Here is a 22,194-nt window from a genome sequence, read left to right as displayed (position 1 = left end):
GCCATCTGCTGTGACAGTTTGGGTGTTAGGTCTAATGTCACCACAAACAGCTTTCTGCTGTGTGTTTAGTCTGTGGATTTGCGTAAGGACAGCCACTCTGCCCATCTGCCGTCAATAAACATTTCCCAAACATCCCCATTTAGGGAACATTTGCAGCATGCCAACAATTAGACGGGATAAGGTTGTGCGACCTAAGAGTCAAACTACCTCACCTTTAAAAAACAACCATCATACTTCTTTAAACTGCACAATGTGTGTGTGTGAATGAGAGATAAGGCAAGCCAGACACTGTTTATTGTGTGTGTGTCAAGCAGATATGATTAAGTAGCGTGAAGATGCACTGTGACGGTCACAATTGGCTGTAGATATTTGTCACAAATGAGTGTTAATTAATCTGCTTTCCCAGAGCATGAGCAGGAAGATTAGCCCAGCAGAGTGCGCAGTCAGCATATCTTATGAAAGAGAGAGACAGAGATAAGAGGGCGAGAGAGAAAGAAACAAAAAGGCAGCAACAAAGCAAGGAGTGCTCCCGGTTTATCTTAAATACTTGACTAATACACCTTTCAACCAAGCTTTTTGTGGTTTTGCTGGGTCTATTCCAACATGCCACAGGGTACAGGATCAACACAAAGGTTTAAATTACAGCAATAAATATCCGGTTGGTATGTGAAGAGCAAGCGCTTCAACTAAAACCGGGTGTTACACAAGTCATCCAAGGCAATAGCCCGTCTAATGAAAATGTATTCCCCTCTTAATTTCTGGACAACTGGTTAAGTATGATTAATCGGTTATAGAAGCCAGCAATGATCACTGTGGCGAGGGTACTTACTGTTTGTAGGTGACCATGACGATGAGGATGGCAGGGATGCAGCAGAGGATGATGATGATGGCCAGTGCCAGGAGAGCCCCCTCTGTGTAGCCCACCGCCTGGGCCGCCTTCTTCACACTGGCAACGATATCTGGAGAGCGGATCTCCAGGATGCGGCCTCCCTCACCAAGTAATGGCTGAAACTCCTTGTTGATTTCCAGCACATTCCCATCAAGAAACCTGTGATTTATAACACAAATAACAGGAGAATATTGTTTTTGTATAAGTGCAGTTGTTACTCTTAATCCTTATGTTGCAAACTCTTTTTGTATGTATTTTATAGCAGCTATAATATATATTTTGTAAAAACAATGTTCAAAAAGATGATGTCAAAATAATTAGACGATGTAAAAGTGGTCTCTTGTAAGGATGAACCAACAGAGAAGTATCCCTTCCATCTGTAGCTCGGCTATAACTAGTTTTTTACAGTAGTGTGTTTCACATCACTGTCTATATTTCTATCCGATAGGTTTTCTGTTGTGGTTCACTGTTTTAACTCTCACTTTGTTTTTTTTACTGTAGCAAGCAGATTGGTGCAGGGGTGAAGCTATAAACACCCACTGTATACTTCTTATGTATAGCAGATGACACAGTAGGCGACTAGTGAAAACATAAGAAGCCAGACATTTTCCTACAAATTGGTAGAGACCAAATGAGAGCTAAAAGAGATCACTAAATGAATGATAAGGTTGCTTTGTAACGTGATAAAAGGTGATGTCAATATATGTGTTTACCACTTGTTTCAGCTGTGCTCAAGTGGCCCAAAAAAAAAAAAGTATTTGCAGGTTAATTATCTCATTAGCAGAGATAATTATTTCAAGCTTTTGCTATAATTTAGATCAACACATTATACGGTAAATGCTGCAACTGGGGATCTGAATACAACTCATAGAAATGTTGATTTTTTTTTAATGCTAAATTGTATACGATTTCTCAATAGGACATTCCGAGTGTGAACTTTCTACCAAATGTGTTGATTCATACTTCAGGGTTTAGAGAGACAATTCCAGATACTGCTGTTTATCAAATGTTATTTTGTATCAAACGCCAGTGTGGCTTTCACAAAAGGAGTGAGCACACTGCTACATCCAATTACTATCATTTTTGTTTTTCTATAGACAAATAATTGAGGGGAAATCAAGGTTATCAACTGGCTTCCCAATCTTTCCTCTAAAAAAGGCAAAATGGTAGAGAGAGAGTTGTCTTCAAGGTGGCATAAGGACACTCTTTAAAGCAAGAATACACTCACTGCCATCTTATTCTTTCTTCTTATATGATCTGCCAGCAAAGTGGAAGATATACTACATGCAATTACCCCACAACATTGTGAGACATGCCCTGACTGCATTAAAAGCATTTTCTCCTTTAGCCTGAAGGCTTTTTCTGACAGTATCTAATAGTAATCTAAGGAAGCGATTTACAGTAAAGCAGGAATGTAGTAAGCTTCTTTTTTTAAATAAGCTGATGGCCACTAGTTATGGTCTTTGACAAAAGCTGTTCTTACTGTATGACACAAGTTCCACACTTTCAATGGCTTTCAGCCTCAAACCCCCACTTAAAACCCATTGAAGCAATCCTCCAATCGTCAAGGACACCTAGATAATGTCAATAGATTAATTCAGTACATACACCATGCACCTCTAAACGTCATGTGAATGGATGACTTCCACTTGAACTGCAATGGTGACAGTCTCACTCAGAGGGAGGTTTAACAGCAACACACAAACAGAGTTGGCAGTTACAATGAGTGAGGAGGAGTAAATACAGAAGATAGTGTCAGATCAATGTAAGCAAGCAGGGGGGCAAGGTTGTTGAGAGTGACAACTCAGAAGGGGGGGTTTCCTATTGATTGGCAACTCTCATGCTCTGGTGGACTTTCCTTTTCAAGATTGGAGTCTGATTGGTTTGACAGAAGGGCAAGGAAATATGTGAAAGGTGGGATTGTACTGAGACGCCAGCTCAGATCTTTTTTTTTTTAAAGTGATGAAAAAGTGTCATGTAAGCCTTTTTTCCTTGGTGCTTTAATATCATGTGAACAGGGCCTTCAGTGGTTAAAGAAGGCTTCAGCACACATACTCTGTCTCCTGTCCCCAAACAAAAGCAATACAAATGTTTTGCTGGCATATCTCCAGGCTCTTTAAAGCACTGGTATAGCAGGTTGAATGGACCGACTTAAATACTCCCTGCTGCAATCTCCTGTGGTAACTCCCTAACCTCACCCCTCTCCTTTTCCTCTGTCTTTTTTGATGACATAGAAGATTTGGTGCGCCTGCAGGATAATCAAAATGTTATAAAGAAAGTAGAGGCAGAGAAAAAACGGGAAACTGTAGAGGAAGAAGCCATGGAGGGCCTGCTGAGTCACTTTATAGACAGAGGACAAACAGAGACTGCAGAGTGGACTGTACTTCTTGTAATAAAATAAAACTCTCACTTACTTGAAGAGCTCCTTGGGTGAAATGGCCCTGTTGGTAAGCGGGTCAATGGCGTACACCATCAGGTCCGATTTACTGTAGTCCTCGAGTTCAAAGCCATCGCCATGACGACGTGGACCAATTGACTCCACAATCACCTTGGCCCCGGGAATCTGATCCTGGACGTGGCGCTCCAGAATACTAAGATGAACAGAAAAACACAGGTCAAACTTTATAAAGAAAGCAGTAGAGGAGTAGAACAAAATCTTGATTTATATAAGCAAAACATCCAGGTTTGTATTAATTCAAACCATTTCTTGGACCTCTGCGCCCAAAGCAATATGAGAGCCACCAATCTTAAGTACGCCTTTCTGGCAATGATTGTCCCATTGGGTTGCATTCTGCTTCTCCAAACTAGGCTCTTGGCAAAGCAAGGCTTGATAATCCTTTCAGGCGGGGAGGAATCCACACCTTAAATTACAGCCAATAAAAGAAAGCCTGGCCGTCTGCCTCTGCCAAGGTTGATAAACAGTTTGAGGACTCAGGTAAAATGGTCCTGGATCATCACCAGCACTGTGCGAAATCACAGACCTCTCAAATGTCAGCACTGCAAGGAGCTTAACATGACTAATGTGTGTGTTTTTCAGCCTAAAGAGCCGAGTCACAACGCAGCATGCTCTTGAAAAACAAGTATTAACACACATTTGCCTTTCAGATTGACTAATTAGACTAAACACGGTGCCCCAAGAGCTGCAAAAAGACGTTTCATAAATCTCTATCATGATTTAATTTTGGACAAGGAAAACCGTCTGTAGAAAAAAGAGACTCATTGGCTATTAATTTATTGGTCAATAGTTATTTAACAACAACAAACATCTTGTACATAACATTAATTATTGTTAGTTCCTGTTTATTTATAATTGTCAGGCAAAATCATACATATCATTCCAGGCCTTCAACAATGATTTGTTACACAAATTAAGGTACCACCTTGAACCAAGTTCACCTCGTATCATAGCTCTGCTCAAAACGTTGCAATTAATTTTCCAGTGTCAATTTTCCCTGAATCAATTAACCAAAGAGTATTAGAGGGCAAGGGAATGTAGCCTACTGAAAATAATTTGCTACATTGACGAGAGTGGGATAAAGGATGAGGTAACAGGCATGTTGAAAGGAAAACTGTTTCCGACTGTTAAACGTTCCTATAACAAAGTAGCTTGTTTTATATTAGATGCAACACCAACTTTCACACCAAGCATTAGGCAAACATAGACATTGTTTTTCTCATTTGAATGAGCATATTTTCTGTTCGTATTTGAATCATAGTAAATGCTGTCTTACCGAATGAGCTCCTCCCTATGCTCCTCCACTAAATGGGGTGGGACAGTGGACACAACAACCTGCATGTCCAACGCGTTGACAACAGAAACCTAAGAGATAGTAAGAAAGAGGGAAATAAATAAATAAATGACCAGGAGGTAAAACAAACAGGAGGAAATATAGATAAATAGTGATTAAGCCATTATGTCACATGTGTCCTACTGAGCGTTTGATCGTTAGAGCCAGTGGGACCCTCTCATTACCTGCTTATATTGGTGAGATCGATGCAGCTAACATAACAGGGCTTTATGCTAATGCAGCAGTAAAGCGAATAGGCAACAACCTCTGTGCTGTGAAGTCAAATTTCCCATGCGAATCCTGTAAAATTAGGTTTGCCTTGAAAATTAACGAGCACCATGGTTACGCACTCGCTGCTCTCTCATATGCAGGCAATGTCCCAGACCCTCCTGCTGTCTCGTTAGAGGCTTGTTAGCCAGACATTTTTCACTGAAATGAAAAACAAGCCTTCCCACAGTAAGGAAAGATAAGCATTGAATTGGGGCCAAAGCTGTGCCCAATCACAGCATATGTGTGGGGTAATTATTGTAAAAATAGAAATTGTACAAAGGCAAGTGACACAAAGACATGCACACTGACACAAACAGACACGCATAATGTATGGCTGAAAGAAAATCTAATTGGAATATCAGCGACTGGCAGAGGCCACATATTGTGTGTCCTCCAACTACTGCAAAAAATTAAAGAGACTGGAACCAAAACATTTAGCATTGAGTAAACAAAATCAAAAACACATTATCTCAATGAGGTTTACAAATGACAAAAACAAGTATACACATGGCTGTTCTTCGTGGTAGGCATCTTTTGATAAACTGACAGAGGTATTAAATGATTTCATATTATCGTGCAGACATGAGAGTGGATTCAATCTTCTCATCTAAGTCTGCTAGAAAGCAAGAAGCGTATTTCTCAAAGTATTGAACCTTTTACTTTTAAACCTCAAAAGTCCAATCCAAGTAACTTAACTGATGTCACTTTTAATTTTCTCAGACTTGAGAAAGCTCCTCTAAAGCCACAGAAGACCTTACTCAACATTATTTTACAGGTTGCGCAGCAGTCCCTCAATGACTATTGAATTGACATTGACGTGTAAAATGGGTGGAATGCCCCTTTGATAAGGCTCTCCTGCATCAATGAATTACAGACAGGTGACATTGCAAACCCATTCCATATTTCAAAGGCCGGTTCTCTGTAGAGACACCATGCTGTGACAGCGACATACAACGTGAAATCAATATGTCTCTGCTGCACGGCTGACATGTAAGTCAAGGAATAACACAGAGCTTCCACCAACGTGCACAAAGAACATGTGCATTATGCATTTGATAAGTACAACAGATACACTATGAAAGGCACTGGATACATACCACCACATCGGCACTGCTGCTGAGACCTTTTCCATAGTCGTCTGTTGCAATAACTTCAAACGTGAAATATGACCTGCGCATATTTCTAAACATTGTGGCTGATTTGATGATACCGGTGTAGGTCTCTATGACGAAGCTGTCCTGGCTCTCTGGTGTGGGCGGGATTATCAGGCGGTACGCATTCTGACTGTAATTCCCAGTGTCCTTATCAGTGGCCTGTAACACACGAAGAACACATATTAGTTACACATAAAATATCTCTGTTAAACTCATAACAAGACAATGTGTGATGAGAAAAGCCTACGCCACATCCACCAATCATTGTTTCCGCTCTTGACCATGATGGTGGCTGTTGGTCCCAAGCATATATCACTTTTGGCCACTTCCCAATCAGGGATAAAACAGGATATACTGTATGTGGTCTTTGACAGCCAACAAGACATGCCAGAAGAGTAATATGCTTAAAGGGCCCATGTCATGCTTTTCTGGTTATTACCCGTCCCCTTGTGTGTTATGAAGGTTTTTATGCATGTAAAAGGTCTGCAGAGTCAAAAACCCTCAAAGTACACCCTGTAGCCAGTAAGACTAACACCTGTCTATGCTGCCCCAGAACGCCTCGTTGAGGATTTCTCATTTTCCATTGTTTGCTTCCTGGGTTCTTTGACGTGTGAACAACCAAATCAACAACAAATGACCGGATTGGCCCAAATGGACCAATCCGCGGAGCACCTCACACACCGGGATCCCTTGGCTATAACAGGGAGTCCCTGAACGCTGGTAATAGACGAGTTGGGATCGCGGAGAAATGCTCTCCGCAGACCCATTCTCACAGCGTTATAAACCTTTTTCTTACTCAATATCAAGCCACACTTATGTTTTTTTTTAGTGCTTGTGCGTGCTCAGGATGAGTTTAGCTTGTTCTCGCTGTATCGCCGGCCCGGAAGCCTGTCTGCTCCTCGCAGCAGCTCGTAGCAACGAGCCTCGCAATGTCCCGACCAATCAGAGCACACTGGGCACACAGCGAGGGGGGGGGGCAGGAGCTCCAACAAGCCGTTTAGGACAGAGAGTGAATACCTGGTGAATACACATACTATACAGAGATGCTGTATGAGAAACCAATTTGATTTTGGAAAATTGCACCATTTAAATCTATTCTAGTAGACCTCAACAATGGAAATATGATCAATAGAAATGGCCATGACATGGGCCCTTTAAAACTCTGCAGGCATGGTTGGTTTCTTTTGTGACCCCTTGTGGTGCATCGATCTCGCTGTGATGTATCGCATTATTATTCTTCATCTAGGTCAGGGTTTTTCAAAGTGTGGGAAGGTGAGCCTCCCCCCAGAGAACATAACAACAGCCGCGCCCCCCCTCCCAATTATTATTGTTATTATTATTATTATTATTATTATTATTATTATTATTATTATTATTATTATTATTATTATTATCATTGTTGCTATAATGCAGGGGTATTCAATTGCATTTCAAAGATGTCCAGTAAGAGAAAATGTCACTAAATGCTCTGTTTTCGCTGTCATTTCTCTTTTTTGAGCACGCTATTTAAAACCGATTTGATTGACTGAGTAGCATCACCTCCTTAACACATTAAACAATAACCTTTTGTTTAAACTTTTTATCTTTATGTTTTAAACATTTAAAACATTTTTAATATCATAGATAAATCCTTATGCTCCCGGCAAAACACTGACCGTCCACTTTGCCTCCTTATTACACTCACCCCTACTTTAGTGGGAACAATAGCCGCTTTCACACCAAGTACTTTGCCGTAATTAGTTCCGGAACTTAGTGCCCCGGCACTTATAACCCCAGCACACTAAGTACCAATCGCGTTCACACCGGAGTACTTTTCCCTGAGGGAAGATTACGCAAATGAGCCGCTGACGTCACTTCGTCTTCTTCTGCTTTGGGTTTACTGGCAGGCCACAAACAACTTCACGGCGTATACTGCCACCCGGAGTCCCCCGGCCGGAATACCCCGGAGTTGGAGTCCTAGTAGAAGCTGCTGGGACTCCCATTAGCTTCTACTGAATAGTAAATCGTCAGAACGCCAACACCTCCTCATCACTCCACCGCTCCCATGTTTTTTTTTGTGTTGCCATAAGTTATTCTCTCTCCGTTGGTGCACGGGGCTAATGCTAATAATGCTAATGCCAGCAAATACAATGGCGGCTCCAAAAATACTTTTCAGAGTTTTACGGGGCGTGGTTCGCAATTCGCCCAGCCAATAGAAATTGGTACTTTTTTCGTACCACCTCTCTAGCAGGCACTAAAAATGGGGGTAAAAGTTCCCGGCACTAAGTACTCTTTTCGGTGTGAACGCGACATAAGGGGTACTAACCGAACTAAACTGGAAAAGTGCGGGGTAAAAGTACTCCGGTGTGAACGCGCCTAATAACCCCTAGATTCCAACGGGTCCGTCTGCGCCGTGTTACGGCTGCGTTGCGGCTGCGTTGCGGCTGAGCCTGGGCGTTCACAACGATCGCGGCCACTCCAGTCAAGAACTCTTTAGTTCTCATGAACTAAGTACAGATCGCCTTCACACCGGAATAAGTCCCTGGGGGTGGATTAGGCAAATGAAGCCGCTGACGTCACTTCTTCTTCTTCTGCTTTGGGTTTACTGGCAGGCCGCAAACAACTTCACGGTGTATACTGCCGCCCAAAGTCCCCGGCCGGAAGTCCCCGGAGTTGGGGACTGGCTTCAGTAGAAGCTGCTGGGACTCCCAGCACCTTCTACTGAAGCATTCTGAGTAAATCGCCAGAATGCCGACACCTCCTCATCTCCACCGCTCCCATGTTTTATTTTGTGTTGCCATAAGTTAGTCTCTCTGCGTTTCTGCGCTGGGCTAATGCTAATGCTAATAATGCAATGCAAGGATAATAAAATGGCGGCTTCACAAAACCTTTTGGGAGTTTTACGGGGCGTGGTTTGCAATCCGCCCAGCCAGTCAGAAATAGGAACCTTTTTCTCCCACGAAAGTACCTGCTCTCTAGCAGGGAAGAAAAACTGACGGAAAAGGGGTTAAAAAGGTTTTCATTAACTAATTTTAGTTCCGGCTCTTTTTGGTGTGAACGCGACATTTCGGAACTATATCGGAACTAAAGTGGGAAAAGTACTGCGGTGTGAACGCGCCTAATGGGTGCTATTCCACCAGACGTCTAGAAGCGTCCCAGAAGTGTCTCGGCGCTGGGCTCCGCTAAAAATAGGATGCAAGTCTATTTTTTACGCGATGCGTTGCATAGCGCAGGGCAGGAAGTGGACAGGTCAGAGCATCCAGTCAATCCCCAAAATAAACAAATTTTGAAGAGCCTAACCCTCCGTAGTCTTTCAAGTAGGATAAATGCCAGCGTTCTCCTCCAGTTTACAGGCACTGTGTAAATGATATATAAGAATAATTATGATGATGAATGCATTTCTTTACAACTAAAATACAGCAACACATATTACAACTGGAATATTACAATTATTATTAACTTTGTCTGCACAAAGTAGCCTGTCCAGGAAATATGCCCAAATCAACAAAAACTGCGAGCCGGCACGCAAGACGCTCCGCTTATGAAACGCGCCCGGTTGGTTATGGCGCTGGAGGAGGTTGGACCAAAACCACGGTGCAGACGGACCCGGTGGAATCTAGGGGTGAGTCTGCGTCTTTTATGCGCACAGGCGGATGATGTGGGAATCAGAGTCCTGCATCGGGTCGGGTACCCGACGGGTGACCCGCAAAAAAAGTGATTCGCGGGTGGTATTTTTTCAAACATTTTCTTCCGGGTTCAGTTCTAAAACAAAGAAGATGCGGGTCGGGTCGCGAGTGTTGCATAATGAATACATTTAAATAATAATAATTGTATTTAATGTTTAAAGATTCCTCAGACCTCTCCCCCGCGGACCCGCGCATAATCATAATAAACTGCACTGCATCAATCTGCTGCTGAGCGCGCCACATTCGAAATGGCTGAAGTGAAGCTCTCTAGCGTAAATAACTCTTCCTCCACAGCGCAATCCAACATCTGGGAGGCTTTTGGTGTCATCCTAGATGGAGAAAATAACCAACATCCCACGCTTTTTGAGCCAAATACGCAACTGCGTGTGTTAGTAATTGCATGTTTTCACTGCTGATAGGATATGCGGGTTCGGGTCGGTTTGTGGATCTTGTGCCGACAGGTCGGATCGGTTTGCGGAACTAATTGGCAATATGTGCGGGTGGCGGGGCGGGTTCGATATTGCACGTCGCGGGTACGGGGCGGGAGCGTGTCTTGAAAATCAGACCTGTGCAGGACTCTTGCAGGGATGCAATGTAGACAGGAATAAACGCAGATCATCCTCTGGCAGCAGTACTTGAATTTGTTCAAAGTCAATGCGGAAAACCCGCACTCACACAGGTAGGTGGAGGTGAATGAGCACTTTTACAGCCTTTTTGGCGAGTTGGGGGAACTCAGTCTCCACAGACAGCCAAAAGTGTGCAAGTGACACTTTACTCATCTTTTTGTCGTTATTTTTTTTCTCACGCTACGCCTCCCCTGAAGCTCTCTGGCGCCCCCCCAGGGAGGCACACTTCACACTTTGAAAACCGCTGATCTAGATGACAAATCAAAACGATTCAATTTTGTCATGACAACAGGCCATCAGAGCTGTCTGATTATAGGACTTTTTATGGCAGCATTGCCTTTAGTGCATCCATCATCTCTAGTCATGGTGTTAACTTATGTTCTCTAATAATGTCAAAACCATTGACGGACAACCATTATAACATTAGGTTAAACTACACCTGGCTGGAGGGGGTAATTTGATACACTGTTATTATGAAAGTATAAATAATAAGTGCTAATAATTTGAGAAACATATTACATTTAAGGTTTGATTTAAACAATGTTTTTCGATTCCTTAAATCAAAACAAAAATGAACGGCGAGAAAAAATGCTAGTCCACAATTTATGAGTATCATAATTTGCACGAGGCTTGTCAAAGCACTCTGTCATTGTTGGGAAAACCACAGAATTCTCCTATCGACCTCAGAGGCAAATATTCTGAATGGCCAGTGAGCTCACACACAGGCATCAATTTCCAGAGAGCTTGTCTGTAGCAAGTGACACTGATAAATAGGAGCAATCTCTTTTTTTTCTTTCCAGCTATCCCAGGAGGAGGGGTAGGGGGGAGCAAGTCCCAATGAAAGAGCTGAATAAATCAGCAGAGTGAGATATCCTCATTGAGTGAAGAACATAGCAAATATATGTAACAGCATCATGTATGTATAGCAAACCTTTTAATTGTGAACACTTGGGGGAAAAACTATCACTGAGGGAAGTTCGTTGTATTATAAGACAGCAACGGGAAAACATATTGATGGTTTACATTAAGAATTGAAAGCTAATCTGCTTGTTGTTGAAAAAGCTTTTTCAGTATGTTTAACACAAAGGGCCATGCAGTTCTTTGGCCGCCCATGAATCCACTTACTTACTAATTAAAAAAAGGGTCAACTAAGTGATACAAGGAGCAGAGCGTAATCATGCAATCAGACTTTTCTTTCACCCTTGAAATTAGATCTGAGCATCAAATACAGCAAACCTGTCTGGCACCACAGAGTTCATTTGCTTACATTAGAATGTCTGCCATGACTAAATCATGGGATTATACTATTTTTGACTTGGAGTGTCAGAGTATGCCAAATGTTTGCTTTATTTCTAATGATTATCTCCAGAGGAAAAGGCTCTCAGCTTCATTACTAATGAAGTCAAGTACAAACGCTTCACACGAGCCATACTGCAAAGAAGCCTCGACTCCGGGGAAATTATATATAGCACTTGACCCATAATTATACACTTTGGTGTCCATTCCAAGTTATAGGAATGTCAGGAAAGGGATTTGAACTGGTTGTGGTGATGAAACCAGCCAATTATGATCTTTTCAGTGCTATTTGTACACCTGAACACACATAAAATAGTTTTTTTTACATATGAATAAATTGGTCATTATTTTAAATGATTTTTATCATCAAAGAATTTGCTTTACACTACTTATCTGGAATCTGCAGATACTTGCATCACTGTTCAACGTTTCTGTTTGTGCCTAACACACTCAAAATCTAGATACAAATCTACAAATTCATTCAATTGCCTCTGAAAATTGCCCTGGGACATTTAAATGGAACTAATTAATTTGTAATGTTGTAAACAGCACCTAGCATTTCCTGCTATGATAAGTCAAGAGGTCAGCTGTGAATCATAGTTCTAATGTCACATGGCATGTGACATGTAATGTGCGTGTTCATGGATACACACGCGTGATGGATTATTACCTTCTCTCTGTTTGATCTTATCATCTAAATCGTATACACAGTACATATACGGTTAAGGAATAAATCTACTACAGTGTCGATGGCAAACCTTGAAGGCTTCAAATAAATTCACAATAATTGGCATTACAACATGTATTTGTAGCAACAATTGTGTTTCCTATAATCACTTTTAATGTAATTGTAATGTGATTTATTGTGTTGAAGTTCAAATAATGCCTGGGATAATCTCTTTGATATTCTTTGTTTCTGCATTAATGTGTTTGGATTATTTTATTACCTTTATAGGTATCTTGTAAAATGTGTTTATCTCTTGACATTTAATAATTGGTCTTGAATATATATGCTAACCCTAGGTTTAATATTGTCAAATGCAGTAAAATATTTACTTTACCAAGTTATTGAGGAATGTTTCTGTGTGCTACAAGAGCCTTTTTTTAAGGATTATACCATAAACAGTAAAGATACACTTCATTAACAGAAAAAAGTACACCTACTTTTATTTGAGACCATCCATATAATAAATCTAAGGCCCTGGCAGCCAAAGGTTTTCCCATTGTCTTTACTGTAACCAATGTATTGCCTATTATTTTTGTTTTTTTGAAGAAAGGGGGGAGATGAGTGACCACTGCCACTTGAGTTTTTCCTCAATAACCCTCTAATTAGTGCTTATTTATTGTAAGTAAGGCAGTCAAGACTTAACAAATATGATATATTGTTATGTAACAAGTCATGAAACTATAAGTGTTAATTGCGTCTAAATAACTCAAAATTAGGTATTTATATTTAAGAACATGTTCCCTATTTTAAAGTGAAGTCTTGTTAATAACCAATAAGCTAGTAGTTTGACTCTAATTAGGTATTTCTATCTAAGAACATGATCCCTATTTTAAAGTGAAGTCTTGTTCATAACCAATACGCTGTACTGTTCTCTCTATGTGTTGTACTGTCTCAGTGTGAACATAGATTAAACAGCCAGCCAAACTCTTTTGAGAGCCAGGGAACGGGCAGCCATGCTCCTTTCTTGACTTATTTGCAGTCCACACTAACATTCAAGCGCATGCATGTTAATTAACAACTAGTTGATGGTTAATTTGTGTACCTCAATATAAAGTGTTACCTTTTTTTATTATATATAAAGTTACCTTTCACCTCCAAAATATTGGGAAAAGTTGTGTTGTGTGCATACAAAGAGGCACATTATACAGAGTTTACCTTAACAAACCAACCACATGAGGAATAAACACAGCCTTGAATCCAAATACAGAACAAGTCTCCACACAGATTTGTGTTTCTATTGTTGCTGAAGAAACAGTTGGAAATCAGGTTCAAGGTCAATGTTAGCTATCGTACAAAGCAGCCATCAACAAAATCATAATTATTTGAATTGAAAGCATCGCGTCTCTGATGCTGCTTAGCCTTGGTAAGGCTGAAACAAGTACCGGTAGTATTCTGGGGAACGAAGACAATGATTAAATACTGCCAGCTGATGTATGTGTTGTGCAAAGTCAAACTGAATGCAGTTTTACTTACATTGACGGCAGAGGTTTGGTTTAATTAAAGCAGGCAGTGAAGTAATGCCGTCTTAAAATCCTAGTTATAATGGTTACAGGCTTTGGTGGCTTGAGCGTGGGAGAATTTTAATATCCACCTGACACAATAGAGATGAGGGGGACACATAGTGTATAGGATTTTGAAAGTCAAGAGGACAACCCCTAAATCACTCCCTTACATGGCTGTATTTAAATACTGTATAATTACAAATGAAGCACCCTATGTAAAAAAAATCCTGAAACCATGTTTGTAAGCTGTTGTGCTGACATTCAACGTCAACATTGAAGACACTGGTTTTGAAGGACTCTGTATACAGAGACACAAGTTCAAGCACACACTAACACTCTCCCACACAGACAGAAAATAGACATACAGTACAGAGTAGTAAACAGTATGAAGTGAAACCACCTTGTGCTGATAATCAGACAGGATGTCCAGCCATGCTTCTGTGAACACACAGGGATTACATCGCTCAACTCACTCTGATCCCACCTGCTCTTGGAGAAGGCATACAGTGGGGAGAGCGAAATTGAAGAAGAGATGGGGCCAGCGATATTGGAAGACGATGAAACCGTGCAGCAGATCGGATGAATTCTCCCAACATTTGCTGCAGGGTAAATATTGTAGGGGTGGGAGCACAGACCAACAAAATGAAAACAGGAGATGATGTTTCTTACCACTATCTTGAGCACAGAGCTGAAGATCTTGGTGTCCTCCGTCACGCCGCCAATGTAGAGGTTTCTGGAGAAAACAGGAGGGTGGTCGTTCTCATCCTGCACCTCAATGAACACCTTGGCTGTGTTAGCTGCAAAAAGGAAATAGCAACAGAATGCATTCAAACCATGTGGGAGTAAATACATAATAAATACATATAATTCATTTGCAAATGTTGAGACGCGACTCCATTCTGTGTACTTCAATGTACCTATTCAAGCATTTGGTACCCAAGGTTTGCTGCAACCTTTACAAAATAAGAATTTGGACCAGACGAGTACAACAAGCGTATATCTGCAAGGTCACTAACTGTTGAATAAAGACATTTCTGAAGTCATCCACACTGGCACTAATCAAAAGTTGCATAACTGAGGCTAAAAATTGTCATTTCAATATAATATTTCCATGGTCATCAGCTGGTCCACGACTTCAAAGGACAGCTCAAAAAAATTCAGAAATATTTAGAATGTCTCATCACTGGAAAAAACGTAATGTATTTTTCAACAAAGATGTCATTGGCTAGCCGTCACCAATTTAACTATAATACATTTAATATCTGACGAGGCCCGGTTTGAATATTTTTTACATTTATTTAATACATTTTAACTTGAAGGAATCAGATTCACCCAGCTTTTGAAATCTGATTGAAAATAGTTTCTGTGGGAAGATTCACTGCACATAGAACACTTAGTTTTACTTTGACCAGAAGTAAATTAAGTACATTTAGGAAAACACGTCTTTCTTTAGCAGCAATTTTAACCTGCAAATATGTCGCAAGGACTGTTTAAAATTGATTAGTTGAAGAGAGAAACATTTTTCCTTACTCAACCAATTAAAATGAAATATGCAAAAACGATTTTGGAGAAGATGAAAACTTGGGAGTCAACAATGATGAGGTTTATTTCAATAGATTTAAGGACAACTTTTGAATAGAGAAAATAAGACTAAAGTGTGTTGATAACTTCTCCCTCCATGACCTTGATAAGAAGACCTGGCAAACAACTGAGCCATTTTGTCTTCTGTTTACCAACCAATTATTGAGAATCCTCACACTCTAAGTCAAATATGGCTCAGTAAAATAATAAAAGATGATGAAACCTTGCCATCCAAGTCATTATTTTTAAGTGAGGTCTACATAGCAACTTTTATTGGAGAATTTGAGGACATTATTTTCCCCATTACTTGGTGCATGAGGATTCCATCAATAAAATGCTCTGAAAGTTTAACAGGCAAGCAATTTGCACAAGTGCAGTGGAGAAACAGAGACCTTGTGAGAAAACAATGTGGAAAGAGTCAATCAATTTGGTATTGTAGCAATACATTGGCTGGTTAACTGGCCTGTTTGTGAGGCTTGGGAAATATTCATCCTGCCCCTTTAAAAGAAAACCACACATACTGTATGCTGCGTAAAATAACATTTGTGCCACCTAATTTGTCACAGTTACATCTATGCAATGAGCAGCATAAATATGTACGGCAGAAAAACCTTTCAACACTGCAGTTTAGGTAAAGAATATGCAGTGTCAAGGTCCAGGACCATTTTACTTCTGGTGGCATACAAAAATGTAAAGCCATGTCGCATTGGAGCTAAGGATGTACCAGGGGAATTGGACAAACAAAAACATAGCACATCAAATTACTGGCTCAAAAGCTGGAGTGCTCGGCACAGAGGAAGGACTCCAGGGGGTGGAAGTCTTTGTAAAAAGCGGCTATATTCCATCCTCAGAGTATCAGGATATAAAAACATAAATGCAGCACACCGCTCCTGTCTCACACTCACTAACACATAAAGATGCATGAAAATAACCAGTCCATTAGGAGGAGGGATTGCTGCTTAGGCAGACTAATATTGAGGGTACCCAATAGTTCATTCTCATCGTCATCAACAACAACAACAACAACAACAACAACAACAACAACAACAACATGTTAACACAGTCTCACTCTGGATTACTACAAGTCAGTAGGTTATGTGCATAGAAAGGTTCAAAATGGGCTTAAAGAAGTCAACATAAAAACATCTGTGCATAATGCTTTGATTTTAAACTCATATGAGAGTAGAAAGACTTGCAGTAAAACAAGTGAGTAATAATGGTTTTTTATACAGTCTAAACACACTTTGAAAACAGGAAGTCAGCCTGTAAATGCCACAGAGCTTTTCAATCCTCTATTACAGCCATCTAATAAGGGGTTGTGAGTGATGTGTTTGTCTGAGTATTATCTACATGTAATTAGAGACAAGCGCTGCAGGAAGGAGTCAAATGCACGTAGAGAAGAGATGGATTCAGAAGGAGGTGTAAACCCAGCTAGCACTTCATCCATCATTCACAGAACTTTCGTCTGTCCACAAACGAACCCCATGATATCCCAGTTGGAGCATGGCTATCAAAGAGAGTGCGGTCGGATGATTTCGATTCAGAAAAGTGCTTTCGTGGACGATCAGAAAGCATCTCAGACCTCCTTTCTGACCGCGCTACGTCTATATTACTGTGTGTCTGAAATAACTTTCTGAAATGTTCAAACAATCGTGCCCACTTGAAGAAGCAATCGGCCAGGTATGAGGAAAAGTATGTTTGAAGATGTCCCATTACTTTGTGTTTGTACAGACGAGTTCAACATCCCGAATGCCTTTGAGGGGAGAAATGATGGGAAATTATCCCCGTTCCATTAGCCTATACTACAAAGACAAGCAACAGCTGCATTAACTGACAATTTGCTTTGATTTATGTTTTGTCACCCACTCTCGTTTTGGGGCAGTTCTGGTTAAGTGAAAACAAATGGGCTATTTCTGATCATTAGACCGATACAACAGATTTGGACAGTGTTGTTAAGGATTTATGATATTCTCCTTTGACGATACGGACAAATCGTGTTTCATGGTTATTATAATAATCACCATGACTGACAGATGCACACAGAGCGGGTACAAGAATATAACCACATTTTATGAAAACGCATTGAGCAATTCCATAAATGAATATAAACACAAAGTACAAAACTGCTCGCATCATAGCCTGCATGTATGAAAACGAACAAAGTAAACAAATAAACCTAAGTAAAGTAAGTCAATTTAAAATCTGCTCTGTGTTCAACGGAGTGGAACAATAAACAACCAATTATACATAAGGATCAGTACAGTAAGAAAGGCCACACTAGAATAAAGTATACTATAAACCTATATATGTACACACTGGTTTTCAAATATGCAACCTACATGTAACAATGTAGGTAGCACACATAGATATCAAGTTTATTAAAAGGTATATTTTTATACTGTACGGTTCATATTAAACTGGGCAGAATGTAAAAATCTCTACATATGTACAAACTAATGATGTAAAATAAACCTACATAATTGCGTTACACATGAACATGCATTTGAGGGAGGAAAATAAATTGGATATCGTTTCCATGACTGCATTAAACTGTACTGTCACAGTGAGGGATTATTATGATTAAATATAAATGCAACACCTGTAACAGATTCATCCCTGAATTTCTACAGTACAGCTCAACCTCCACATTCACCCATTTATTGAACACTGTTTCTTACTTTTAGAAGGCACACGCAGGTTGGACATGACAACCAACATGGAGTCAGCCTGGACCCGAAGCACATAGCTCGTCACATTTTCATAATCCAGAGGTTTAGCTGTTGAGATGACACCTGTCCTGTTGTTAACCTGAAAATGACCTAGAAACAGACAAAGTCAGAGCACAAAAGACTGAATAGATCAACAGAATGGTTACTTACAATGTTAAACTTTAGCACAAGGTTTTCTGTTCAGCGTGATAGCAGCACTTAATCAATGTTGTGTAAATGCTGGAATTACGACTGAATGCATTAATGCTCCTCCACAGGCTCTCTTCTTCTCTTGGATAATTGGTTCATAAGCGAAGAGCTCAATAAAGCCTTTTTTGTACTTATTATATAAAAAAAGCTGCAACGATGTGAAGTTGAATTTTCCAGAAGCTGAAAATGTTTTATATCTTCACACAAAAAAAATAACAATAACAGCAGCACTGAAGAAAAAACAGTTATGTGACAGTAACTGTTGTTGGACATACAAACTGCATTATATTGTTATATAAAGTAATTATTATTCTTCTGTAAATGTTTCTCTTTCTGAGAACACTTTTGGAAATATTTCATATTATGTTAATATTGATTCTGTATTTACTACTCATTTTATTGTCTACTTTCTCTATCAGCCTGTCTCATATTATTTCTATTAGTAGAGCACCTTGTAACATTATAAAAAAGGAATAAATACAAATACTAAATACTTATACTAAAAAAGAAAGCTTTATATTGTAATATAGGCTGCTTACATGCTCTTCTTTAAATACTTTTAAAACAACTTCGTAGATGGAGAACTGACAAAGGAAATATCACAGAAAGACAATAGATGTGTTTCACTGGCATGGACAGACACTAACTCCTGTGTGGCAATCTGAAAAGGCCAAGCTTCAAAGTGCTTTTGCTTTCTCTGAGAATATTACTGCGGGGGGCCTGGAGGTGGATTTATAGCACTCTTATTAAGTCTTGAGCCTGGGATTTTCAGAAGCATCTTAGGAAAAGTGACACTAACTCATGTTTCCACATGACACAGACCACTACAGGAGCACTTGAGGTGCATGCTGGGAAAAGGTTACTGACTGACAGTGCGCTAATACACTGTGCTTTCTCCAGCTACGTCTCCTACTTTTGTCTTAAACACCTGAGCTAACCTCACACCTGTCTGGTGTTTTCTTTCTTTCCCAGGGTGTAATTAAGATGTTCAGACTCTCAGTGAGAAAAGCAGTCTACAGCAGCAAGTGTGTCAAAGCTGTCTTCTTCTGTGGCTTTGACATTCATACGGCAATGTTTAAAATAATCTGGGAGCTTTGCCAGGAATATTTTAAATCTGCATCTTCTGATTTGAGTGAAAGCACATATTATTTGACAGTTTTCTTTACTGTGATGGTTTGTCGACATCTGCAGCCGTCATACATTCTGCTTCGTGTCTGGTCCCCTTTTCAAGCTTTAGATTCACATTTAATGTATTAACATTAGCTCTAATGATTGTACTTTTTTAGCAGTGGTCCACTTCAGTTTTTGGATATATTGAAACTGAATCGAGATTGGTAAACACAAACATATATATGTGTGCTCAATGTAGAATAACAAATAAAGAACAGGAACCAAATACATTTGTAATTGAATCATTTCCATCATTTGAGTGAGTGTGTTTAAATGAAGTGGTAGGAGACAAAGTATCATAATGCAAAAACATGCATGCAAATGACTGTATGGAATATTATCTGGACTACATACCTAGTTCATTTCCTGCAACAATGGAGTAGAAGATGGTTTGATTGATAGCAGCAGCGAAAATAGTCCCCACCCGTGTGCCTAATGGAGCCAGCTCACTAACCAAAGGGAACCTGGAAAGAAGAAGAACATAAATCATCAAGACAACAGATATAAATAATTGAGGAATCTATTAAGTTCCATATTCCAATATCACAGGTACAGTATAAACACAGTTAGGATAAAGACAAGGGTCCTCATAGAAGCCAACGTATATGTACATCGGTATACGTACAAATACAATGTTTGGAATACATTCAATCTGATTAAGTTAGGCTTGATTTTAATCCCTTTCAAAACTTTATTTTCCTCTAAATAGTTCACTGTTCGGAAGAGTCACATTTAAAAAATAACTATACTAAAAAGGAATAATAAAAACATCTTCATTTTAGTGTTAACAACAGGCCTCTTCCAATGATCTTGGTGGGGTTTGATCCCTATTGTCTTTCTTACAAAAAGTATTTTACTTTTATTTCACTCCATTCTCCAGATACTGTAACAATAAAGCACATTACTTGCTCTTTTCGGGTTAATAAATAAGTAAACCTTTTTTGCTCTCGGGGAGCATAATGTAGTTTTGGAAAAATACAACTCATAAATAAATAATTCACAACTGCTTGGATCAATGCCAGATCTCCCTACATATTAAATAATAGCAACACAGAATGCTTGAGAAGCAGAGATGAGGTTTCTCTGTCGGGAGGCCAGTTTCATTTTAAGTGATAAAGCGTGGGGATCAGAGGCTCAAGGAGACCTCTGTATCAAGATGCTGATCCTTCTATTGATTGGAACCGACCAGTTTACGTTGTCCCTGACCCACCGATCTCGCAGCGCTTTTCCGTCCTGACCCCGGTCTCTGCCGACAATTCAACGTGCTGAATTGTCAGCTTGAGAAAACCTTCAAAGTCAGCCACTGTGATCTGCTTTTAATCCAAAGGGAACCAGTCCACGAGAAGGAAGACAAAGGTGAGGAAAACAAACAAACACAGTCTCTTTTCATTTCTTAGTACCCAACATATGCGGTATGGCATGTTTGGGCTGGGCTGTGTCTTAAACCCTGAACAGGACAGGTTCTTAAAGATAGAATTAAAAAAATTATGAATAAAACATAATAATGCAGATCAATTTGTGTAAATCTGGGACTGTTTTTCTTTAACTAGCTCTAATGAATTATTTAGAATGTAATGTTCCTTCAGCAAGAATGAGCAAGACCATTTTAACTCAAATTCTAACTCAATTTGTTAACAGATCACTAAGAATCATATCCATATACAAGATTAGATAATAAATACAGCACAAATTGTTCTTGTGAACGGATTCAACTGTATTTCGTCCTGATATGTAAGACTATCAGCTAATGACTATGCCTGACTATCAGGCGTACGAGTGGGTAATCATATCCAGCAGATATGATTGTCACCACTCTCCGCAGGATTAACTGCCGCCATAAATAGCAGGGATTCCAGTTTTGTCGGTGTGTAGGCAAGGGATGATTTAATCTGATAATGTCATCTCACCGTGACAGCCCTCATGTGATTCTGTGACTGCCTTCTCACTTATTCTTTCATCTTTGCATATTAGGTGTGTGTGTTGATGTGCATTTAAACTTTGACTACCAGCAGCAGTGAGAAACATGTGACAACGTTGTGGGAGTAATACTCACACTATAATCTGTGGCAGTCAGATTGTATTATACAGTGAATGTCAGTGTTACGAGATATTTTTGGGAAAAAAACGCTATCTTGGCAGATTGAGTTATATATATGGACTGGAGGCGATTAATAGCCTTCAGTCCATGTTCATACTGTAACACTTAATTCAATTATTTCCCTTCTCTAGTCTTTGTTGTCCCCAGAGTTTCAACACATTTTACCGCATGAATAATACATTTGTGAAAAAAAAAGAAAATGTGGTCAGCCAACGTTTCCTTCAGGGTGGATCGTTATTTTATAGACTCACAGCAACTCATAGGTTTGCAGTTTTCGAAAGTTTCAAAAGTAAAATTGAACCGATTTTTCAGGTAGAGATGAACAGCGGAAGAAATTAATTCACACAGAAAAAGAGAAAGGCAAATGTTGGCAAAATAAATGTAACCTGGTAGACAGTTTGCAATTGTGATAGTCACTATAGATTATGTGTTTATCGCACTAAAGTTTCAGAGGCAAACAAAAGCCCAAACAGTCATTCTCATACAACATTCAAGTAAAAAAAGATCCCT

General features: G+C 39.8%; 1 protein-coding gene across 1 annotated transcript in view; it reads right to left on the bottom strand.

Moving 5' to 3' along the window:
- The window catches only part of LOC307044481 (protocadherin-15-like), a 189,984-nt gene that overhangs the window by 14,825 nt on the left and 152,965 nt on the right, over positions 1–22,194 (bottom strand). Inside the window, exons 26-32 of the mRNA XM_079689759.1 lie at positions 19,941–20,050; positions 18,177–18,317; positions 14,587–14,714; positions 6,045–6,260; positions 4,621–4,709; positions 3,304–3,480; positions 830–1,048 (exon numbers count right to left, since the gene is read on the bottom strand). Of these exons, the coding sequence (XP_079545885.1) occupies positions 830–1,048; positions 3,304–3,480; positions 4,621–4,709; positions 6,045–6,260; positions 14,587–14,714; positions 18,177–18,317; positions 19,941–20,050 (1,080 nt within the window). The remainder of the gene's footprint in view (positions 1–829; positions 1,049–3,303; positions 3,481–4,620; positions 4,710–6,044; positions 6,261–14,586; positions 14,715–18,176; positions 18,318–19,940; positions 20,051–22,194) is intronic.

This window comes from Notothenia rossii (assembly GCF_949606895.1).
Source record: "Notothenia rossii genome assembly, chromosome: 6".
In the NCBI taxonomy this organism is placed as follows: Eukaryota; Metazoa; Chordata; class Actinopteri; order Perciformes; family Nototheniidae; genus Notothenia; species Notothenia rossii.
The sequence above is the reverse complement of the archived record's forward strand: the minus strand, read 5'-3'. Positions and strand labels throughout refer to the sequence as shown.